Below are 20,176 nucleotides of genomic sequence, written 5' to 3' on the forward strand. Positions count from 1 at the left end.
CTTTGCTCCTCTCCCCGTTCATACATATATACTCTCTCTCTAAAATGAATAAAATCTTAAAAAAATAAAAATTGAAGAGAGGACACTCACAACATGATGTCAAGTACAACCCTTACAGAATAGCCTTTCTGATGTTAATGTAAGCTCTTTATAATTATATAATTTATAATTATATCCTAGTCGTTCAAAGCAATTGGAATCGCGTTCTGTTTGGTCCTGAAGAGGGAGTGGCTATTTCAGGATTGTGTTCTGATATTATGGATGGAACATTCGCTCGCATCACCCACTGTGGGCACTGTTCTTGGTGGTGAGGTGGGTAGGTGATTCTCTCTAGAGGAAGATTGGCATTATCCACTGACTGGATTATACTTTCACGTTTCATAGGAGAGGTTTAGAAAAGGCTTGTCAAAGCAAGAACATTTTGATTAACATCTTAAAGAGAAATATGTCATGTAGAATTTTTTTAAAAATTGAAACAAAAACCACAGTATCGCTCCTTCCAGATTTTTATAAAATGTGGATTTTATCAAATGCTAACTGTGTGAATGAATATTCAAGACTTAAGCATTTTTGATTTTGATAATCCCTAAAATGAACACATAATATCCCCAAGAAGGTACAGTTTTTCTTCAGTTGCTTAAAAGTTTGCAAGACATTCTTCCTCTAATTTCCTTTCCATTTGGCCTTGCCCTCACTTCTGCCTACCCTCTTCTTTCATTCTCTAACTGCCTGACTTCTTTTCCTCCTTTCCCTTCCTCCATTTCCTTCCTTTGTAAATGTATTTATTTAAATTTAGTTCACACTTGAAATTGAGGTCCAGTTTTTATTGCACTGAATGCAAGCATGTTAGTATGGGTGTGCAGAAAAAGGCTGATGCTCTGGTTCAGGTTTACTGCTGAAAGCCTGACTCAGAGGTTCCTTGACCTCAGAAGCCTCATCTATGAAATGGGTACATGATATAGGTCTCACAGGGTTGCTATGAAGCTGACAGAAATGAGGGCTATAAAGTTATAACACATTTACCAAGAATAGAGTAAAAATGCAGTAAGATGCATTTAATGTTTTTATTGTAATTATTTAAATGGACAATACATTAGGTTTTGCCGGAATGGCTGAATTTATCTGCTCTTGATGTAATTCTGGTCAACACATCCACTGTGCTTTATTTTTATCAATGGAAATGTAGATGACTTTAGACAATAATGATGCAAACTTATGCTTTATATTAACATTTCAGCACTTCAACATGCATCCGCCTGCATTGTCTTAATCCTCAACATACCACTATGGGCAAATTATTATGCCTTTTCATTACTTAAGCTCGATTTACAAATTAAGTTTTTTTTAAGGTTTATTTATTCATTTGAGAGAGAACACGTGCATGTGTGTGAGTGGGGGAGGGGCCTGGGGAAGGGGTGAACCGACTCCCCACTGAGCGTAGAGCCCAGTGCAGGTCTCCATCTCCAGACTCTGAGATCATGACCTGAGCTGAAACCAAGAGTCAGACACCCAACCGCCTGAGCCACCCAGGCAACACAGATTAAGTTTTAAAATGACTGAGCTCCAGAACTGTCAGTGCATTGCTGAGAATCACAGGTGTATCTTTTACTCTGGATCAAGCTCTGTGTCCGGGGTACTGCAAGGAGCATCCTTCCAGAGTCCTGCTGACCTGTGGTGGTCCTATAGATGGGAGGCAGGTTGGCATCTCCTGGCTGCATGTGCGGTCGTGGACTCTTGAAGACTGGCAAGAATTCTCTTTCTGTGGTCCACAGACACGCCCAGACCCATGTACCCAAAAGTGTAACTCCTCAGCCAAGCAAAGCAATAGTCAGTGAAAGGACCTGACAGGTGTTACCATCTGTTGTAGAAACGTCTAACAGAATTAAAAAAGCAGGGGAAAATAATTAAAATGCTGTATGGGCATGATGATGAGTTTAAGCTTTAGAAAATTTAGTATTTCTCAGAATATCACCCTTTTCCCTGATAGGACCATCCCGGTCACCTCACTTATTTTTTCCTGACTTCCACTTTCTTCTTTATTCATGAATATTTGGTTCTTTCCTCAAGATACTGTCATTTTTCTCCCACTTGTGAGACCATCTCTTGTGTCCACTGGACTTTTTTTTTTAAAGATTTTATTTATTTATTCATGAGAGACAGAGAGAGGCAGAGACATAGGCAGAGGGAGGCGAGCCTGATGCAGGACTCGACCCCAGGACCCTGGGATCATGACCTGAGCCAAAGGCAGATGCTCAGCCACCGAGCCACCCAGTGGATGTACAGTTTCTGCACATATACTGCTAATCTTCCAGAGGAAAAAGTCACAAACAAAATGGTAAAGGTTATGGTACTCCAAGTGGTGTTGAGAAGTGGAGACCAGGAATCCAGGAAGTCAGAATATTTCCAAAACTTTAGTTCCCTTTGGGTCTCGAAATGTTTCTCCAAGTGTTTCTCTGAAGTTCTTCCTGACTTTCTATCCTAAACTATATCTAGTTTATATTCTAGATATTTCCTTTAACCTAGATATATAGGAATATATAACTTCATAGAAATCATAGTGGTCAGTCTTAGAGAGGATGTTAATCTTTTTTGTGTACTTGTCTGTCTCTGTTTTGCCTTGTGGTATAATCACTTGGTGGACTTTGGCTGTAGACATTATCGAACCTACAGCTAGAACATAAAATATTCAGAGGTGTATTTTTCTTTTTCTTTCCATTTGCTAGCAGGTGACCCAGTGCTTTTGAAATCTTTATAAAGAATGTGTCTGTTTTGGGGGTGCCTGGATGGCTCAGTCAAGTAAGCATTCACCTTTGGCTCAGGTCATGAGCTATCTCAGGGTCCTGGAATTGAGTCCCATGTCGGGCTCCCTGCTCAGTGGGGAGCCTGCTTCTCCCTCTCCTCCTTCCTCATTCTCTCTTTCACTATCTCTCTCTCTCTCTCTCATATAAATAAAACCTTAAAAAAAAAAGTGAGAGTGTGTGCCTTAGGTAGCCTTGCTTAAGATTATGAAAGCTTCCTTCCTGATCATTTTGGGATCCTGATGTGATAAATGCCAGGAATGCCTCCCCTGACTGGCTCCCACACTGTATTTGTCACATTGCATTACTGCAGACAGGCTAGGGCGTCTTCACATTTTTACTGTCAGCCTAGTATTTTCCCTAACCCAAGAAACAGCTGTGCCACTGTAGATGGAAATCCTCAAGAATACCAATGACATGTCTGCAATAACTCTTTCGGGCTTGTCGGAACAAATGTGGGACTTCTGTTAGTACTCTTCATGCTTTTCTAAACTTACACCCAGAAATTTGCATGGCGCTTGTTAGAGCTGTGGTTATAAGAGGAAGTTTATTATCTTAGAAAAGTAAACCATTTCTTCCAAAGAAAAAAATCGTATTTTTGATTTGTCTCCTTTTTTTGATGCTTTGGGAGTTAAATATGTATGCTAACTCGATGGAGACTTTTGTCTTATTTTTGCATTGTTCAAAGTTATTGCTATCCATTATTGGCTTGTGGCATCTCATGTAAATGCATGAGTATGTAGATATGCGTGTATTAATGTGTGCGTGTATAATGTGTATAGATACAGATACACAACCATATCAGCTTTCCGGGGTGCATATCTGCATGTATGTCTCCGTGTACATTTTTGTACTTTCAGGAAGTGCTTGCAGAGACTCTGGAAAGAAAAGATATTTACATCCGTCCCTAAATTGATCATGAAAGTTTCCTTTTATGTCTGTCTCTATATAAAGACTTTTTGCCAGTAGGGTTTTATTTCTTGGAAATACATGCTTACCATTTGTACTTATTTTCTAAACTACTTTTTCGTATCTAAGGGCAAACACTTGCGTCTGTAATCCTGGGATACAGAGCAGTTGTCTGTATGTAAACCTTCTATCTCATCTCTGCTGATTGCAAGCAGTAAATCTGGTGCAGTTGCAGGCACAGTGGGCTGCAGTACTTCCTTCCTCTTGCCCCAGTGCCCTGACGGGGCACATCCCATCCCTTTTCCCCTCTGCTGCCAACCACGCCCTGCTTCTTCCTGCTGTGCTGCTCACCAGCGACTTTCTGGCTCTTTGTGACTTCAGGGCCCCCTCCCTGACCCTCTTCTCCCACACAGGGAGGCTGTGTGACCGCAGGGAAACCATGTGGCCTCTTTGGGCATTAAGCTTTGCACCTGCTAATTAAAGATGTTGGATGGTATCAGTGAATTTCAAACTTTTTATTTTTTTATTTTTTAAAGACTTTTATTTATTTATTCATGAGAGACACAGAGACAGAAAGGCAGAGATATAGGCAGAGAGAGACAGGCTCCATGCAGGGAGCCCCATGTGGGACTAGATCCCAGAACTCCAGGATCACGCCCTGGGCCAAAGCTAGGCACTTAACTGCTGAGCCACCCAGGTGTCCCAATTTCAAACGTTTTAAAATGATTATTTCACAGCAGATCCTTTCTTAAAAAAGGGATGTGTGAAAGAAAGCTCCAGTTTTTAAAGCAGAGGAGAGCTGATGGCTTCTGCTGAGAGCCACAGAGATTGACCCAGAACCCTCCACAAATGCCTGCCTCACCCCTTCCTCCAAAGACAGTCCTCATGGAAGTTGGCAGGAAGTTTACCTTTGGTGCTTGCAATCCTCTCCAGATGTTTCCCGAGGTAACGCTGCACCCCATTACTGCACACTTGTCTGCAGAGCAAGTGCCTTGCTGGGCCTCCGTGGAAACTAAACCTCACAGCCTCTGTGCGGGACTCCCAGTTGTCTTTCATATTCTAAGAGACAATTGAAAGTGTCTTAGTAATGTGAGGAAGAAAAAGATTCAACGTCCCCCAGCCGGGAAGATACAGCACTGAGATTTAACACACTGACCCCCATGAATGTAAAAATAATCAATGCCTTACAGGTGCTTCAGTTTCCCTGCATTTTTAGGGTAGGGAAGCTCAAATCGGCATGTAAGATTTTTACCAAATTAGTGCAACTGATGAAAAATGCAGAGGGGAACCCTGCATGGGTCATACAGACTGCTGGTCGCTTCCCTGGCAGCATTTTGGGCCTATGAGACTCTTTAATGTAGAACTAAGGGTATAATGTTAAAAAAATAAAAATAAAAAATAAAACAAAAAACAGATATCACACAATCCCAAAATTGGGTTGTCAAAACCAGTTGAAGACTATCAGGAGAGGCAGAGCATTATGACTTTTATTTTTATCCACAAGTACCGACTCTTGGATTCCACTGCTGATGATTTAAGTAAATATTTCTGACAGAGTGTTCAAGCTATGCCTCTAATTAAAATTAACTAATTAACTAATTTTAATGAGACTATGTGATATGCTCTTTACAGGTTAATTCTGGAAGATATTTTCAGGCATATTTCTTTTAAATGCTGCAAAAACAGAGAGAAATGAACTCAGGTGTTGGTTGAATATGTGCATGTGCAGTGAGGAAAGGCTTGTTCTTGACCTTTATGAGGTCTGGAGTATTTTACAAATCAATTTTTTATGCATAAACAACTTCCTTTTGGAAGATGGTGTTTGCCGCTTACGCAAGTGGTGGTATGTCTAATACCAGAGAGCCCACTGCAGGACACCCTTCTGAGAGGAAGAAAGAAAACCACTCTTCTGACCATTTGAGATTCCCAGTAAAGAATTTGAGTTTCCATTGTGAATACTGAAGGATTAGAAGCTGTCTGGGCAAGCACTGACTTGAATTTGTGAACTCTTACGAAAGAGTGCATTTTGCGAACTAGTCACTCATATCAGAGAAATAATCCTACATTTAGATTTCTTTAATGTGCAATATTTGTCAATGCCATAAACATTCAGCTGATAAATAGTAATATTTAAGTTCAAATTATTTAACAGTGATACATATAATAGTAAGATGTATAATGCCAATGTAAATACAAAGGCAAATGCAAATATAGAATACAAACACGAATAAAAATAAAGCAAATAAGCTTACTGTTATTAAAAATTCACTATGTGCACCAATGAACTCACTGAGGCATTGATAAGAATATTCTTGGTCTTTGGCTCCTCTCTGTTTATCAAATGTCTGCTTTGCACAGCATATCTTGTATGTAAAATTAGACATTGCCCCTTCTGAACTTGTAAGTAAGGAATTTTTCATCCAACTAAATCACCCAAATCTATCTTTTTTACTTGAAATATTTCCCAGTTTTTTAAGTCTTGTCACTTTCTATTACATTGAATAGGGAAGCATGTTTTCCTTTATGATAGAATTATCTTAATCTCATAGCTACTTTCATTGTAAGAGTCACATAGAAAAGAATAAGAATCCCAACCCAGAATTCTAGTCTTCCTTTAAAAATCTGGCCTCCTCCTACATGTACGCGGAAACTAAATTCCAGGCTTCCTGGGTCCTTCACCATGCCAACAACAGTAATAGGAGAAGTTTTGCTTTAGCTTTGGGAACACTGTAGATACATGAGCTTTTCAGCTGCTGGTCTTCAAGGACTCAGAACACTCAGAGCTGCCTATATTTTAAGCGAGGACTGGGAAAGTCAATGTGCTGAAATGATTTTGGCCATCAAATGCCTTTGCAGAACAGCAGGTAACGCTGGGAGTGCTTGTGTCAGCGAGTGTGGGTGCATGCATGCACGCTCGTGGGCATAGAACAGAAATTCTCATCTGAATACATGTCTCTGTGGCTATTGAATTTTTTTTGTCCCTTATGAGTGAACCATTTCATCGTTTAATAACAGTTTCAAACTCACATGGTCTTTAAACTTTTGACATGTAATTGAAAATGGACCATCCAGCTGTGAAGAAAGTTGATTGGAAAGCAATTAGAATAGCTCTTATTTATTTTTTTCCCCCCCGAGGTCAAGCTGATGCCTCCTGCTCCCAGTGATGACCTGGCTACGCTCAGCGAGCTGAACGATGGCACCCTGCTTTATGAAATTCAGAAGCGCTTTGGGAACAATCAGATATACGTAAGTGCCTTTGAGATTGCCTTGTGCACTGCTTTGTCTCGCTGCCAGTTTTCACAAGGAAAGGGCTTGTTGTTTCTGGTCATCAGCATACCTTAAGGTCAATTTCTTGGAGTTTGGGTTTATTCTGATTTAGTTCTAAGGCAAGTTCAGCAAAGATCTAAATTGCAGAGTTGTTAAGTGAAAGTTAATACCCTGTGGGCAGGGGCTCCTGGGGGGCTCCGTCAGGTAAGCATTCACCTTTGGCTCCGGTTATGATCTCAGGCTCCTGGAATCTAGTCCCGTGTCAGGCTCCCTGCTCAGTGGGAGTCTGCTTCTCCCTCTCTCTCTCTACCTGCTCCCCCTGCTTGTGCTTTCTTTCTATCTCCTTCTCTCTCAAATAAATGAAATCTTAAAAAAAAAAAAAAAAAAAAGCCTGCAGAAAGACAACAGTCTTGTTGTTGAGTTTGGTATGGAAGAAGATCTTGCTAGAAACAGCAGGATCTGCAGGTCCCTTCTAAAGATGCTGTTTGCTTCTTGTACTTCGCGTGCTAGACCTGGAAATGGAAGCTAAAGGGGATAAGTTCACTGTGCTTGAAGGGTGTCCTCTCTATTTGCATGAAAACAGAAACTACTGTCTCTTTAAGTTATTAGGAAATGCTTTATCTGTAAAGTAAATAATTTATACACCAATCTCTGATAACAAGATACAAATATATGCCTCAGATGACAGCATGGAGAATTAATTTGCTGTGGTTCGGCCCTGGTTTTATGTGTTATGTCTTCCAATATGCAGAACAATTCAGACACTGTGTCATCTCAGTTCCTGACTGTCTAGTCCGTCTGTCTGTCTCTGTCTCCTTGATTTTGTTATATTCCACTCAGAGCAATTCAATCAGAATGTCTATAGAGAAATCTGATTATGCCCCTAGGTGCTGTCCCTTTTTGATAACACCCTTTCCCCCCTACTCTACTAAGAAATTGATTAAGTAATTTTCATGTAAATGTGAAGTCTGCGATTTCCTTTGGAGTAACAAATCATCAGGTGCTGATTAGCCTACGAAATTCAGTGCAGCATCTTAATGTTTGGATGTATTGCTTGACACTGTAAATAGACTAAAAGTTACATCCTTCTATCAAAATGAATGGGATTGAGTCCTTGACATAAAGTGGTGAAAGGTGATAACTTTGCTCTCTGGGACTGCCCTGTTAACTTGCATATTAGTATTCCATTTTCTCACCTTTCCAACACTGTGCTGATTCTTCTTCCTAACTTTGTAATTATATTACCAGAAGACCACTGCTTAAATGGTTTTGGATTTCTTCATGTCCTTCATGCTTCTCAAGTGCCTCTGTCTCCCAAACATCCACTTGGTCTACCTTCCACCTTAGTGGTCACCATCCTCATCAAAGTCACTGCCATCTCTTCTCCAACAACCTTCTAACTGTCCCAAGGAAACCTTGTTCCCTTTCAATCCCATCTCACCAGGAGCTAAAGTCATTCTTTTTTTTTATGATTTTATTTATTTATTCATGAGAGACACAGAGAGAGGCAGAGACATAGGCAGAGGGAGAAGCAGGCTCCCTGTGGGGAGCCCGATGTGAGACTTGATCCTAGGACCCCGGGATCACGACCTGAGCCAAAGCAGATGCTCAACCATTGAGCCACCCAAGTGCCCCTGGAGTCATTCTTATAATGAACAAATGTAACCTTGACACTCCCAGTCTTAAAGCTTCTCTGTGGCTTATCACTTTTCATGAGAGGATAGCCACAATCTTCATTCATGATCCGGCTCCCGGTGGGACTTGATGCCCTTAGCCACCAGTGATTGCCCTCTTGCCTGTGTCAGGATTTTCCTTAGGCTAGTTTCTTCCCTCTAAGTTTTTCTTTCTAGCCAATGAAATAAACACTTAGCTCTATAAACTCCCACTTGGAAGTTCTTCAGTCTTTCAGTAAACCTCACCGGACCTTTCTGATTAAGTCACAACGGATCTTTTTTCTCACTGCTTGGGGTTAGATATCTCAGTGGTGATTTGGTGAGTGCCTAGCTGCTGTGCTAGATTCTGGCCTTGTGACAATAGGATCCATGCTGGGTTTGCTCACTGCAAGGCCTGGTCAAGCACTTTCCAATCTCAAGTGACGAGGACATCCTATCTGTTTATCAGAGTCAGGACTCCAACTGCTCCACACATTGGACCATCTTCTTAGATACTCTCTGCCCACTGGGTTTCTCTTTCTATCTGGATTATGCAGAATTAATATTCCCTGCTTTACTAAAGCTCACATAAAATATAAATTTGCCACTGCGTGAGACATGAGTTTTCTTTTTTCCATGCCTGAAATATTGAAGGGCTAAATCATTTGGGATCAATTTTGTGATGAGCGCTCCAAGTTATGTTATTTGAACTCGCCTTTAATAGATAGACAAACCATTTAAACATTATTGATTGAATATAACAAGTGCTTCTCAGAGTTTATCCTGTGGACCATTGGATGTGCAAACTTTTTATTCCCATTCTGTAGTGAGGTAGGCATTTAGAACCTCTTATGACAATTTGATAGTTTAATTTCTGTCTGTTGAATCTAATAAGAATCCAGGCTTGTATTTTATGTCTTTGTCTGTTTTCAATGCCATGTTTACAGGAATTCTTTTTTATTACATTTTAAGGAAGTATCCATCCATGATGAATTGGAAACAGAAGTGTTCCTTCCCACAAATACAAAAGCTCTGGTTTCAGATGTTGTGTTCAGAGTTGGTCATTTGACCTCCACACCCACTCTGTCTACACGTTCCTCCCTGCCCCAGTTTACTCTTCTTCCAGTTTCAGACCTAAGTGCCTAGGTAGAGTATTGATACTGGTCTTTCTTCTATGTCCCACATTTGATGTTCCTGCAAATCTCAGCATCCCTCCTTTCAAAATATGCACAGAATGGACTTCCACTACTGCCGCAGGCCCATCAGAGCCAACATAACACATGCTGGCTGAATTAATTGTCTAACCAGGATTTTCATTACTTTTTGCTGTGATCTGACTGGTTATATAAGATGATATTTCAAAACAGTCTGTAAGTTACTCTTTGTTTTTCTTTCTTTTTTTCTTTCCCTCTCTCTTTTTTCCTTTTGGTGCCAAAATTCAGGAGCAAACATAACTTGCCCTTTTAATTAAGTGTATATCATTTCAGTTGGATATCAGATTGGGAAAGTTCCAAACATCCCATAGCAGTAAGACGTGTTCAAATCATCAAACAAAATGAATTGTAAGAGATGAAGTGTTGGCTTGCTAAATAATGCAAAGAATAAAGGCATTTCTTTCTCTGAATCATTACTGTCAACTGGAACAGCAAAAATTGAGTATGTAATCAAATTTCTTAGTGGATGGCAGATAAATACGGAGGATGAGAGGCTCATAAAGAAAGAAACCCCCAAATAAACACAGGCTCCTGTTGCACCTGGTTAAGCCAGGTAGTCAGCCTGGCTCACTTGACCACTTACTAATTGAACATTCCCCTCCAGGTGACCCCATGGGATGTAGTGGGTCTTCTCTGTAAGAAGAGTTCAAGAGGCTAAAGTTGGCAAGCTTGTATCAGAAGTTGAAGTTTCCATCACTTCAAGGATATGTGAAATTATGTAGACAGATGCATTTCCCCCAGCTGCCACTGCCCCCCAGCCTGGAATCTAAAGCCTCACCTACCATTTTCGATACCTGGCATGTCATTCCCCTGTCATTCCACTCCACCTCATAGACCCTCGTGAGCCATCTAAAAACAAAACAAAACAAAACAAAAGATGAGGTAAAGGAAATCTGTAGGTGTCTAAATTAAAAAAAGAAAATTCTTTCTCTGCAAAACATTTACAAGTTACCTTTCTTCAAAAAGACTTCCTGAGAATGTGGCAAAAGCCTATATAAACACATCCCTTAGGAGTCTCTTGTTAACATTCAGATAGCATTTTTCTAGACTGTTTTTTCATTTATCACAAAATTCACTTGCAAAGACAGTCTCAAGCTCCTTCAATAATTAGATCGACATGGAAGTGATATCTCAGTATGAAAGTGCAGTTTAGAAGTATTTTTATTTTATTTGAAAGTTCCTCAGTTTTCCTTCCTGAGCAGAGCTCTCCTTTCTCTCTCAGTCTACCTTTTTTCTTCATTTTTCTGAGTAATCTTTGGATGCTTTGCTACAAAAGCCTTCATTTGATTCAGTCATTTTACTTCTTTTTTCTCCTCTCCTTGGCTGTAGAGTCCTTCTTTTAAGTCAATGTTGTCTTGAATCACAACATCTAAAGAAAGTCGTACACCACTCATGGGTGTATATTTCATTTTCATTTGGGGAACATGCCCAGGTGAACAGCAGCTTCATAAAGAAGGGGAATATAAGAAACCCCTTCTCTGCTTTACCTTAAGCATTACAGAATAGTTTGGCAAACATAGCTATGGATTCATTTTGTATTTTTTTCTGTACTTTATATAAAAGAACTCACCCTGGTGTGTTCTCTTCTGCATGTGCCAACTTTCATTCATTGTAGTTTTTCTGATAACTATCTAATCTCTTGCTTTTGGCAGCAGCTATCCATTTTTACTTCTGTAAAATTAGCAAAAAAAAAAAATTAGCAGCTGTGTGAATATATCCTCTTTATTTGCTCTACAGTGGGGGAGCACTTGAGTTGTCTCCATTGTTTGGTTATTGAATTATGCTGCTACAATTATGTAAATTATATGGATAATACTGTTATAAACCATCTTGTGCCTTTTTTGGTGACGTGTACCCAAGGATTTCCTTGGGGGCAGTGTAGAGCCGTCTTCTGGGGGCATGCACCGAGCCCTGGAATGCCACAGCATCACAGGTACCTTCAGCCTGAGTGGATACAGTCGAACACTTTTTCAGAGTGGTTACACTCCTGCCAGGACTTTGGGTTTCCTCAACCTCACCAACACTCAGTATAATCAGTGTTGGCTGTGGTATTAGTGGTCTTAACAGATGCTAGCCATTCTGGTGGTTGTGGTATCCTATTGTGATTTTGGTGACTACAGTGGTAATGGTGACCAGTACATATGTGTCACTCACTTGGCCATCTCATCTCATGAGGTGCCCATTCAGTTATATTGACATTTAAAAATAACTGGATTGTTTTACTTTTCTTCTTGATATGTGGGGATTTTTATACATTCAGGATATTCTTTGTCAGATATACATATGTCCAAGCATTTTTTCCCAGTTTGTGGCTTGCATTTTCATCTTCTAGGAGGTCTGTAGATGGATAGAAGCTTGCAGTTTTTGCAAAATTCTTTATGTTTAGCTTTTTTTTGTGTCCCACGTAAGAAAATTTGGCCTAGGCCATTTTCCTATATTTTCTTCTTTCAGTTTGGTTGTTTTAACTTTAACATTTAAGGTATATTACCAGTGTGAAAGTGATTTCACTATGGTACAAGAGGAGGATCCAGAATAATGTTTCCCCAGATATATTCCCCCGCTGAGTTGCGCTGGCACCTTTGTGGTGACCAGATGACCATGGGGAGTAAGTCTGTCTCTAGAACCCATCTTCTGTTGTATGGATCCATTTTTGCCTAAACTGGTCTGAGATATCTTAATCACTATAGCAGTATAATAAATTTTGATTTATAGAAGTTCTCAGAGTATCATGGAAGGTTAATATCTTTCCTTTGTCCATGTTTAACTTCTCTGGAACATTTAAATTTTTTTAAACATAACAGATTTTTTTTTTTAGATTTTATTTTTATATATTTTATTTATTAATTCATGAGAAACTCAGAGAGAGGGGCAGAGACATAGGCAGAGGGAGAAGCAGGTTCCCTGATGCGGGACTTGATCCCAGGACCCCGGGATCACACCCTGAGCCGAAGGTAGACGCTCAATCACTGAGCCACCCAGGTGCCGCACATTTTTAAATTTTTGATGTAGAAGTCTTGACCATTTGTATTATATCTGTTTCTAGGCATTTTTCAACTTTTGATGCTATAACAAAATGGTATTTTCTTATTGAAAAATACAAGCAAATTTCATTTTTGTATTGTGTATTAGAAATATAGAAATACAATTTGATTGTGAAATTCATATTTCATCTGCCAGACTTGCTAAATTCATTTGTAAATATTGATTTATATGGAGATTCTTTTGGATTTTCTCCATATACTACTGTAAGGTATGTAATGACTTTTATTTTTATTTTCTAAATCTTGATGGTTTCCTTACTTTCTTTTCATGTTTTTTTTTTTCCCCCATGGGATTGCATTCTTAATAAAAATATGATGAGAGGTGACAATCCCTATTTCATTTTGGATCTCAGGAAAAAAATCATTAAGCAAGTTGTTTGCAGTAGCACTGTCATAGGTATGGCTAAATTTTATTAGATTAAGGAAGTTCTTTATATTAATTTTTAAGGTCATTTTAAATCAAGAGTGGGCATTGAATGCTCTTAAATGCTTTTTGGCGTTTATTGAGATCATCATATGGCTTTTAGTCTTTACTCTTTAGTTTTAAAAATTATGAGAGTTGATTTACTAATATGAAGTCAAACTTACATTACTACAATAAAGCCAACTTAGTTGAAACAGATTATCTGTTGAATGTATTACTGGATTTAATTTGTCAATACTTTGCTCAGGATTTTTGCATATACTTAATGAAGGAGAACAATCTGTAATCTTCCTTTCTTTCTATATACTACTTAGATTTATAATACGAAGTTTATGCAGGCATCTTAAAATGAAGTGGTGTTCCAATTCCCCAGTGAAGCTTAAATTTCTTTGTGGAAATGTTTTTAGACATAGATTCAAATTTCTTTTACAGAAAAAAACTGTCAGATGTTCTAAATCTTAACTATGTTCGTTTTGGTAAGATGGTGGGTTATTGTCTACATTTTCTAAGTATCCAAACTTAGTAACTAAAAAATGATTCCGAATGTCTCTTTATCTGTTTTCATGCCATACTGTCTTTAGTTAATGTAATACTTAGGATACTGGTAGTTTGTGTATTTTCTCTCGTTTTCTCAGTTGTGTTAGAGTACTCACCTTTTTATTACATTGTTCAAAACACCACCTTTTGACTTTTGTTTACTATTACATTAATTTCTGCTGTTATGCTGATTATATTTCTATATAATTTGATGTAATTTAATGAGCTCCTTGAAAAGTATACTTAGATAATAATTACCAGCCCTTCTTCTTTTTAACTTTATAAATAGCACCTCATGCAATAATTTCCATACTAAGTATATCTTTAGTTGTGTCTCACAAATATGTTATAATCAAAATATTTTCTCATTTGCATCATGGCTCCTTTTTTGACTTATAGATTATTTGCAGATGCATTATATGATTCCCAAACAGTGGGTGGTTTTCTAGATATACAGTATTAATTTGTCTTAATTCTACATGACCAGACTATATGCTCTGTGATTCAAGTCCTTTAAATGTAATGAAACTAGTCTGTGTTCAATTTCGATGAATTGTTAGGTAACAGTGTTGTATATAAGTCAATTAATCACTTGGTAATTCTCTATTTCAAAATTTTGTCTCCTTATTCCATGAGTTACTGAGAAAAAGATTGTTTAAAATATTGACTATTATTGTGAATTTATTCTTCTCCTTACAGTTGTTTTTGCTTTGTATATTTTGTGCTAGATTTTAGTTTCATAGATATCTTAAATGCTGTATTTTTCCAACTGGTTTAACATTTTATCATTATGAAATGTTCCTTTTCATCACTTATATTTTTGTGTATGTGTGAATTGAGTGTTACTAAACCACATTTTTGTTGTTATTATTGTTTTCAGGTATATCTTTCTTTATCTTTTTACTTCTAAATTGTCTTAATCTATATATTTAGTACTTTAATCTGGTCTATAATCTTTATCTTTCGATTAGAGTATTTAGTATCTTTATATTTGATGTAATTCCTGATTTGGGGGGGTTAAATCTGTCATTTTATTATTTGACTTCTATTTATTCTTTCTGTTCTTTGTGCCTTTATATCTCATTACTTGTCCCTTTTTTATTACAAAAATATTTTTATTTGCTTTTTGTGCTTTATTCATTTTTCAGTTGTGCATTTTATTATTATTATTATTATTATTATTATTATTTAGCAGCATAGGACTCATTACCACATTTATTTCCTTCAGTGCATTTTGTCATGTGTTTTAATTTTATATTTTTTATCCAGTCGGATTCTCACAAAACCCCTTTAAGAAAAGAAATTTTTAGAATGCGGTCATTTCATGTGTTATGTGTTTGCTGAAACAAGCCTGTTGGTTTTATCTTATTTGAATTTGACTTTTCTATTTCTTTATTTACAAACTTATAAAACAGTTCACAAAATATTAAAGTATGGATTTTATTTATTTTCTGTATTTTGTGCAATGATTTTAAAATTATGCCATTTTTAATTTTAAATGTTCTATTTATAAAGTCCACCAACTATTTATATCTTTTTCTTTTAACAGACTTTTATTGGAGACATCCTCTTGCTTGTTAACCCATTCAAGGAGCTTCCAATATATTCCACCATGGTATGTATAACATTTCAAATTTCATTTAAAAATGTAGGGGTAGCACCAGAGACATACTTATTCACATCAAGAATGATGTGATAGATTAAGGAGATACTCCAAAACAGTAAGTAAAGTAAAACTTCTCAGAAAATTATAAATTGAATATTTGCATAATAGCGACTTTAATTTGTTCTGAGATAAAAATGGAAAAGAATGTCATCTTATCAAAAGATTCCTTTACACTTATAATGTGTAATTTTCTTATAATTGTAGTCACTAGACAGACTTCTAAAATTAAATAGTATATTCCTCTACTTTCCATACCTTCTTGACTAATTCAAGATCATTGGTTTATAGTCCTTATTTTCAACATCATAACCTCTTTCAGAAAAGTTCTATGATGTTAAAACAATGAGAATAAGAAAGGATAATATTGAATCTTACACATTTTTCCAAATGACTTTCCATTTTTAATTATGAGACTCTCAAAATTCAAAGAGAAATTGCTTTTGGAAAATTATTCCAGGCAACTGAAAACACAGGATGATTTTCAAGTGGTAAAGAGTAAAAATATCATCATCATGCAAGTGCTCTATTTTTTTGTAAGCACAAGGCTGGTTCCAGTTGAAGCAGAATCCCTCCAAGGGAGCAGGAGCATGACAAACAGGACACGTATTCCTGAAGCAGAGATTTGCTCATAGATATTGGGTGGGGGTGGTAGTAAGAGGGAGACTGGAGGAGAAAAGGGAGGAAGAGAGAACATCTTCTTTGAGCTTCCAAGGAATCAATGAAGAATTCTTACAGAAATACTGCCTGAGATAAAGAGTGCCCCTTCACTACCCCAACCCCCACCCTTCTTACCAAAGTCCCTTCTACTCTTGCTTTAAAACTGCTGCACCTTGCCCACTGTCCTCATTGCACTCAGGTTGATCCCAGCCTTAGCTTTGGGCAACCTGAGTGTGTGGGCATGTGACAGACCAGAGCAGGAGCAATCACCTGCAGTGATCTCTGGAGTTCTATTGGAGGAGGAAGTTAACCTCATCTGTGATGATTAAACAGACATATGGACCGTTCGTATTTTTATTTCTTTTTATGTCAGTTCTTAATAATTTTGCTTTTCAAGGATTTTGTTCATTATATTTTATGTCCCAAAGTTTTGGGCATTTAATTATTCATGAGTCCTATTTATTTTTTAAATGTTTGTAGACTTTTGAATGATTTATTTTCCTTCCCAGTGTTTGTCATGCATGCCTTCTGTGGCTTTTTAAAATCAATTTGCTAGGAATTTCTTGATTGTATTAATCTTTTCTAAGAAAAACATTTCCTGACTTAAAATTTTTTCTACTGTATATTTATTCTTTATACAATTGATTTCTACTTTTTATTTTTATGGTCTCCTTCTTTCTAAGTTCTTGGAGTTTCACTTGATAGTCATTGAAATTATATAGTTATGAGGTTACTTTTCTGCCTTTCATAAATAAGTATTTAGGGATTTTTATTTTGCTTTAAACACAACTTTCTGAATCTTTGGTACTTCACAAGTTCTTTATTATTTAATTTAAGAGAGAGAGAGAGAAACCCTGCCATTTAAAGCTGACTATTAATGTGCTATTCTGGTATTATATTGGATTATAGGATCGATAAGAAGCTTATGGTGAGAGAAAAGGTAGTTTTAAATAATTGCATAAAATATATACATACATAGATATTATGTAAATGCTTCTATAGATCTAGAGGTCAAATACTAAGTATTAGGAGAAATATAATATAATAAATTGTTTTAGTATGGCATTACTTGTCATGTTATATTGTATCTCAAATGGAACAGACTTATGATTTTGTGGCTTGTTTGTTTTTAGGGTGTTAACAGGGTGGTAGTTTTATGGCTTCAAATAACATGTTGCATTTGCAGGTCTTTCAGAAATACATGTTAATAGAGAAAAGGAGAGACATTTAGAGACATACTTCTTTATTAATGTAGGAATAAAACATGATACATTGAGATTTTTGCATGAACAGTTCATTAAAACTTAAAATGGTGAGTGCAGCATGTAACTTCTATGTATCATCCTTTATATCCATCATTTACAATGGACCCTGGTATAGAATGTAAGGGGAAAATAAATATATTTAGGTGAAATATGCACTGATAAAAAGCTTACAATAAAATTGCCCACATTTTATAGGCCATAGTGAGATTTTACTGTGGCTGGTACTTTTGAAATTCACTTCCACTATGTAGAATCAAATAGTGTGTACTTTCCTGGTCTATAAGTAATAACTCATAATATAGTTATAGATATTAGGTAGATATAAGGACTTAATTTTTAGGTTGAATTAGTGGACATCCTCTGTAGCAATATTAGTACCTTGCAATTTTAAATCAGTTACTTGTGTACTGAACCACATCAAGTTATCTCATTGTCTTATGGACATGCAAGAGAAAGTTTCATTTATTTTTATGTCTATTGATTATGTAATTATATGTATGCTTATTATCTTTATTTTTTATTTTTTAATATGCTTATTATCTTTAATAAATTTTGTTCAGATAGTTTAGTTTCTTCCCTCATTAGTTTAATAAAAGAAGAAACTAAGACACTGAATATGATTATATCTGTAAAGATTATGTAGGCCAAGAGGGTAACACTGTGTTTCATATTGAAAAGAACTCCACATGCATCATCTGCAGCTCACTTTAATTTTGTTACCATTAACTATGTTATATTAGGCTTTGTATAACATTCATTTGTTATTTCTAGGAGGCCATTAATCACGGATGTAGAGCACTCAGTGTTGAACTGCATTGTGAGACTAATATAAAACAAGGCAGCAGGCAGCCCTGTCCATGAGGTGGCTTCTGGCCATAAGCAATGTTGATGTGATGTGAACAGTCACTAGGGAGGAGTGGCGCTTAGTGGGCCAGTAGGCAGACAGTTGTAAATGAAGTATCACCAACAGAAAGGGCCTCATTATTGTGCTGCTTATTTATGCTGAAGGCAAGTGACATTTTAAACCTGTAAGAGGTAGGGGAGGAGTAAATGGAAAAGTGGCCAGATCTTTCTGAACAGACTTTGCAAAAAGAAGCATGTATTGAGTCGATTAAACACAATATGCTATACTAGATATTTGGGGATGCTAAGAGTCTCCTCATCCTTAAGAACTGCATTGACATTCTAAAGATACTTCATAAATAATGATAAAAAATAATCACAGATTTCTCTTGTGGCTGAGGACAGTAAGATAGCTGTATTGAGACTGCATACTGTTAACTGATAAGTCAGGAGGCTGGAGGGAAATAAATCTTATCAAGTTAAAAAAGGAATGTGGAAAAGCAATGTGATTGGTACAAATCTTAGGGAATTATTAAGAATAAGATTCTGGTAAGGAGAGGTATACTTGGGAGAATTATCTAGAATTACATTATGGGGACAAAAAAAAATAGGATCATTGAGAAGAAGGCACAGACCAATCTTATAAGAGCAAAAAGTTCAAAAAGCTACAGAATTGAAAAATCTGGTTTAGATCTAGAGTATAAAACTGAGTTAGAGAGTTTGGGTTTTAATTTTGAAAAATAAAGACCCATAGAAAACAAACAAGTCTGATACAAATAATGTTTACAAGTCTGTCGTCATCGACAGAAACATCGACAAACATCGACAACATCATCGACAGTTTGAGAAAAAAAAACAAAACATTTGAGCAAGAAGACTAATTAGTAGCTACTGAAATAATCCAAGAGCAAGCCTATTTGGGCCTGTGTGGGGGCTCTAGTGGTAATGGGCAGAAGTTGAGCGAATCTGTGAAAAGACAATAAGAATCTGCAGAGAATTTCACCTGAGGAACAAACAAGAAAAAAGCATCCCTTGAAGATATAGGTTTTGAATTTGGGGGTTGAGGAGAATCTGTAATGAAAAAAAAAAATGGAAGAAAAGAGAAATTGATGAGGAAAACCAGGGTCAGGTGAATATATGAAGTTTTTGGTGATTACATTGGAATAATGTTGAGGTTCTACATTGGATGCAAGATTAGGAATAATTCACATAGATATTTCATTTTGTAAGATTTCTAGGATTCACACCAAGCTTAAGAATGAGGTAGAAAAATAATAGAAAGCAATGAAGGAGGAGGAGGATAGGGAAAGGGAGTAGGGAGAGAAGGGAGGAGGGTTGGGGAGACCACAATGACAGGGCAGTTGGCGGCTACTACAGAACCAGGTCTAGAGGCTCCTGGGTGGCTCAACTGGTTAAGCATCTGCTTTTGGCTCAGGTCATGATCTCAGTGTCCTGGGATAAGCTCTGTTTCAGGCTCCCTGTTCAGTAGGGAGTCTGCTTCTCTCCCTGCCTCTACCCCTTCCCTATTGTGCACTCTCCCTCCACCCTCTCAAATAAATAAATATTTATATTTTTTAAAAAGAAAAGAACCAGGTCTAATGCATTGTTGAGGTAGTAATCAGAAAGGATGAGCATCTTGGTGTTTGTATCATTGTGGAAACCAGTGAACATGTGAATGTCATGAGAGTGGACCCTTCAGCAGTAGATACTCATTGGCCCCTCAAACATTGACATCAGACTTGTCTCAGGTATTTCTCACTGTTTCTTTTACTATGAACTTCACAAACCAAAGCTATATCACCTTGAAATCTCAATGTGCAAAATGAGATACCATTCCAGACAAAATACCTGGAGATAATTTCTCAAGGTTGTATTTTCAAGTACACAAGGGTATAGAAATGAT

General features: G+C 37.1%; 1 protein-coding gene across 1 annotated transcript in view; it reads left to right on the forward strand.

Moving 5' to 3' along the window:
- MYO16 (myosin XVI) overlaps positions 1-20,176 on the forward strand; it is a 481,094-nt gene that overhangs the window by 169,741 nt on the left and 291,177 nt on the right. The window contains exons 11-12 of the mRNA XM_049099266.1: positions 6,843-6,953; positions 15,392-15,457. Coding sequence (XP_048955223.1) covers positions 6,843-6,953; positions 15,392-15,457 — 177 coding nt within the window. The remainder of the gene's footprint in view (positions 1-6,842; positions 6,954-15,391; positions 15,458-20,176) is intronic.

The sequence above is a fragment of the Canis lupus genome, chromosome 22 (genome assembly GCF_003254725.2).
Source record: "Canis lupus dingo isolate Sandy chromosome 22, ASM325472v2, whole genome shotgun sequence".
Lineage (NCBI taxonomy): Eukaryota > Metazoa > Chordata > Mammalia > Carnivora > Canidae > Canis > Canis lupus.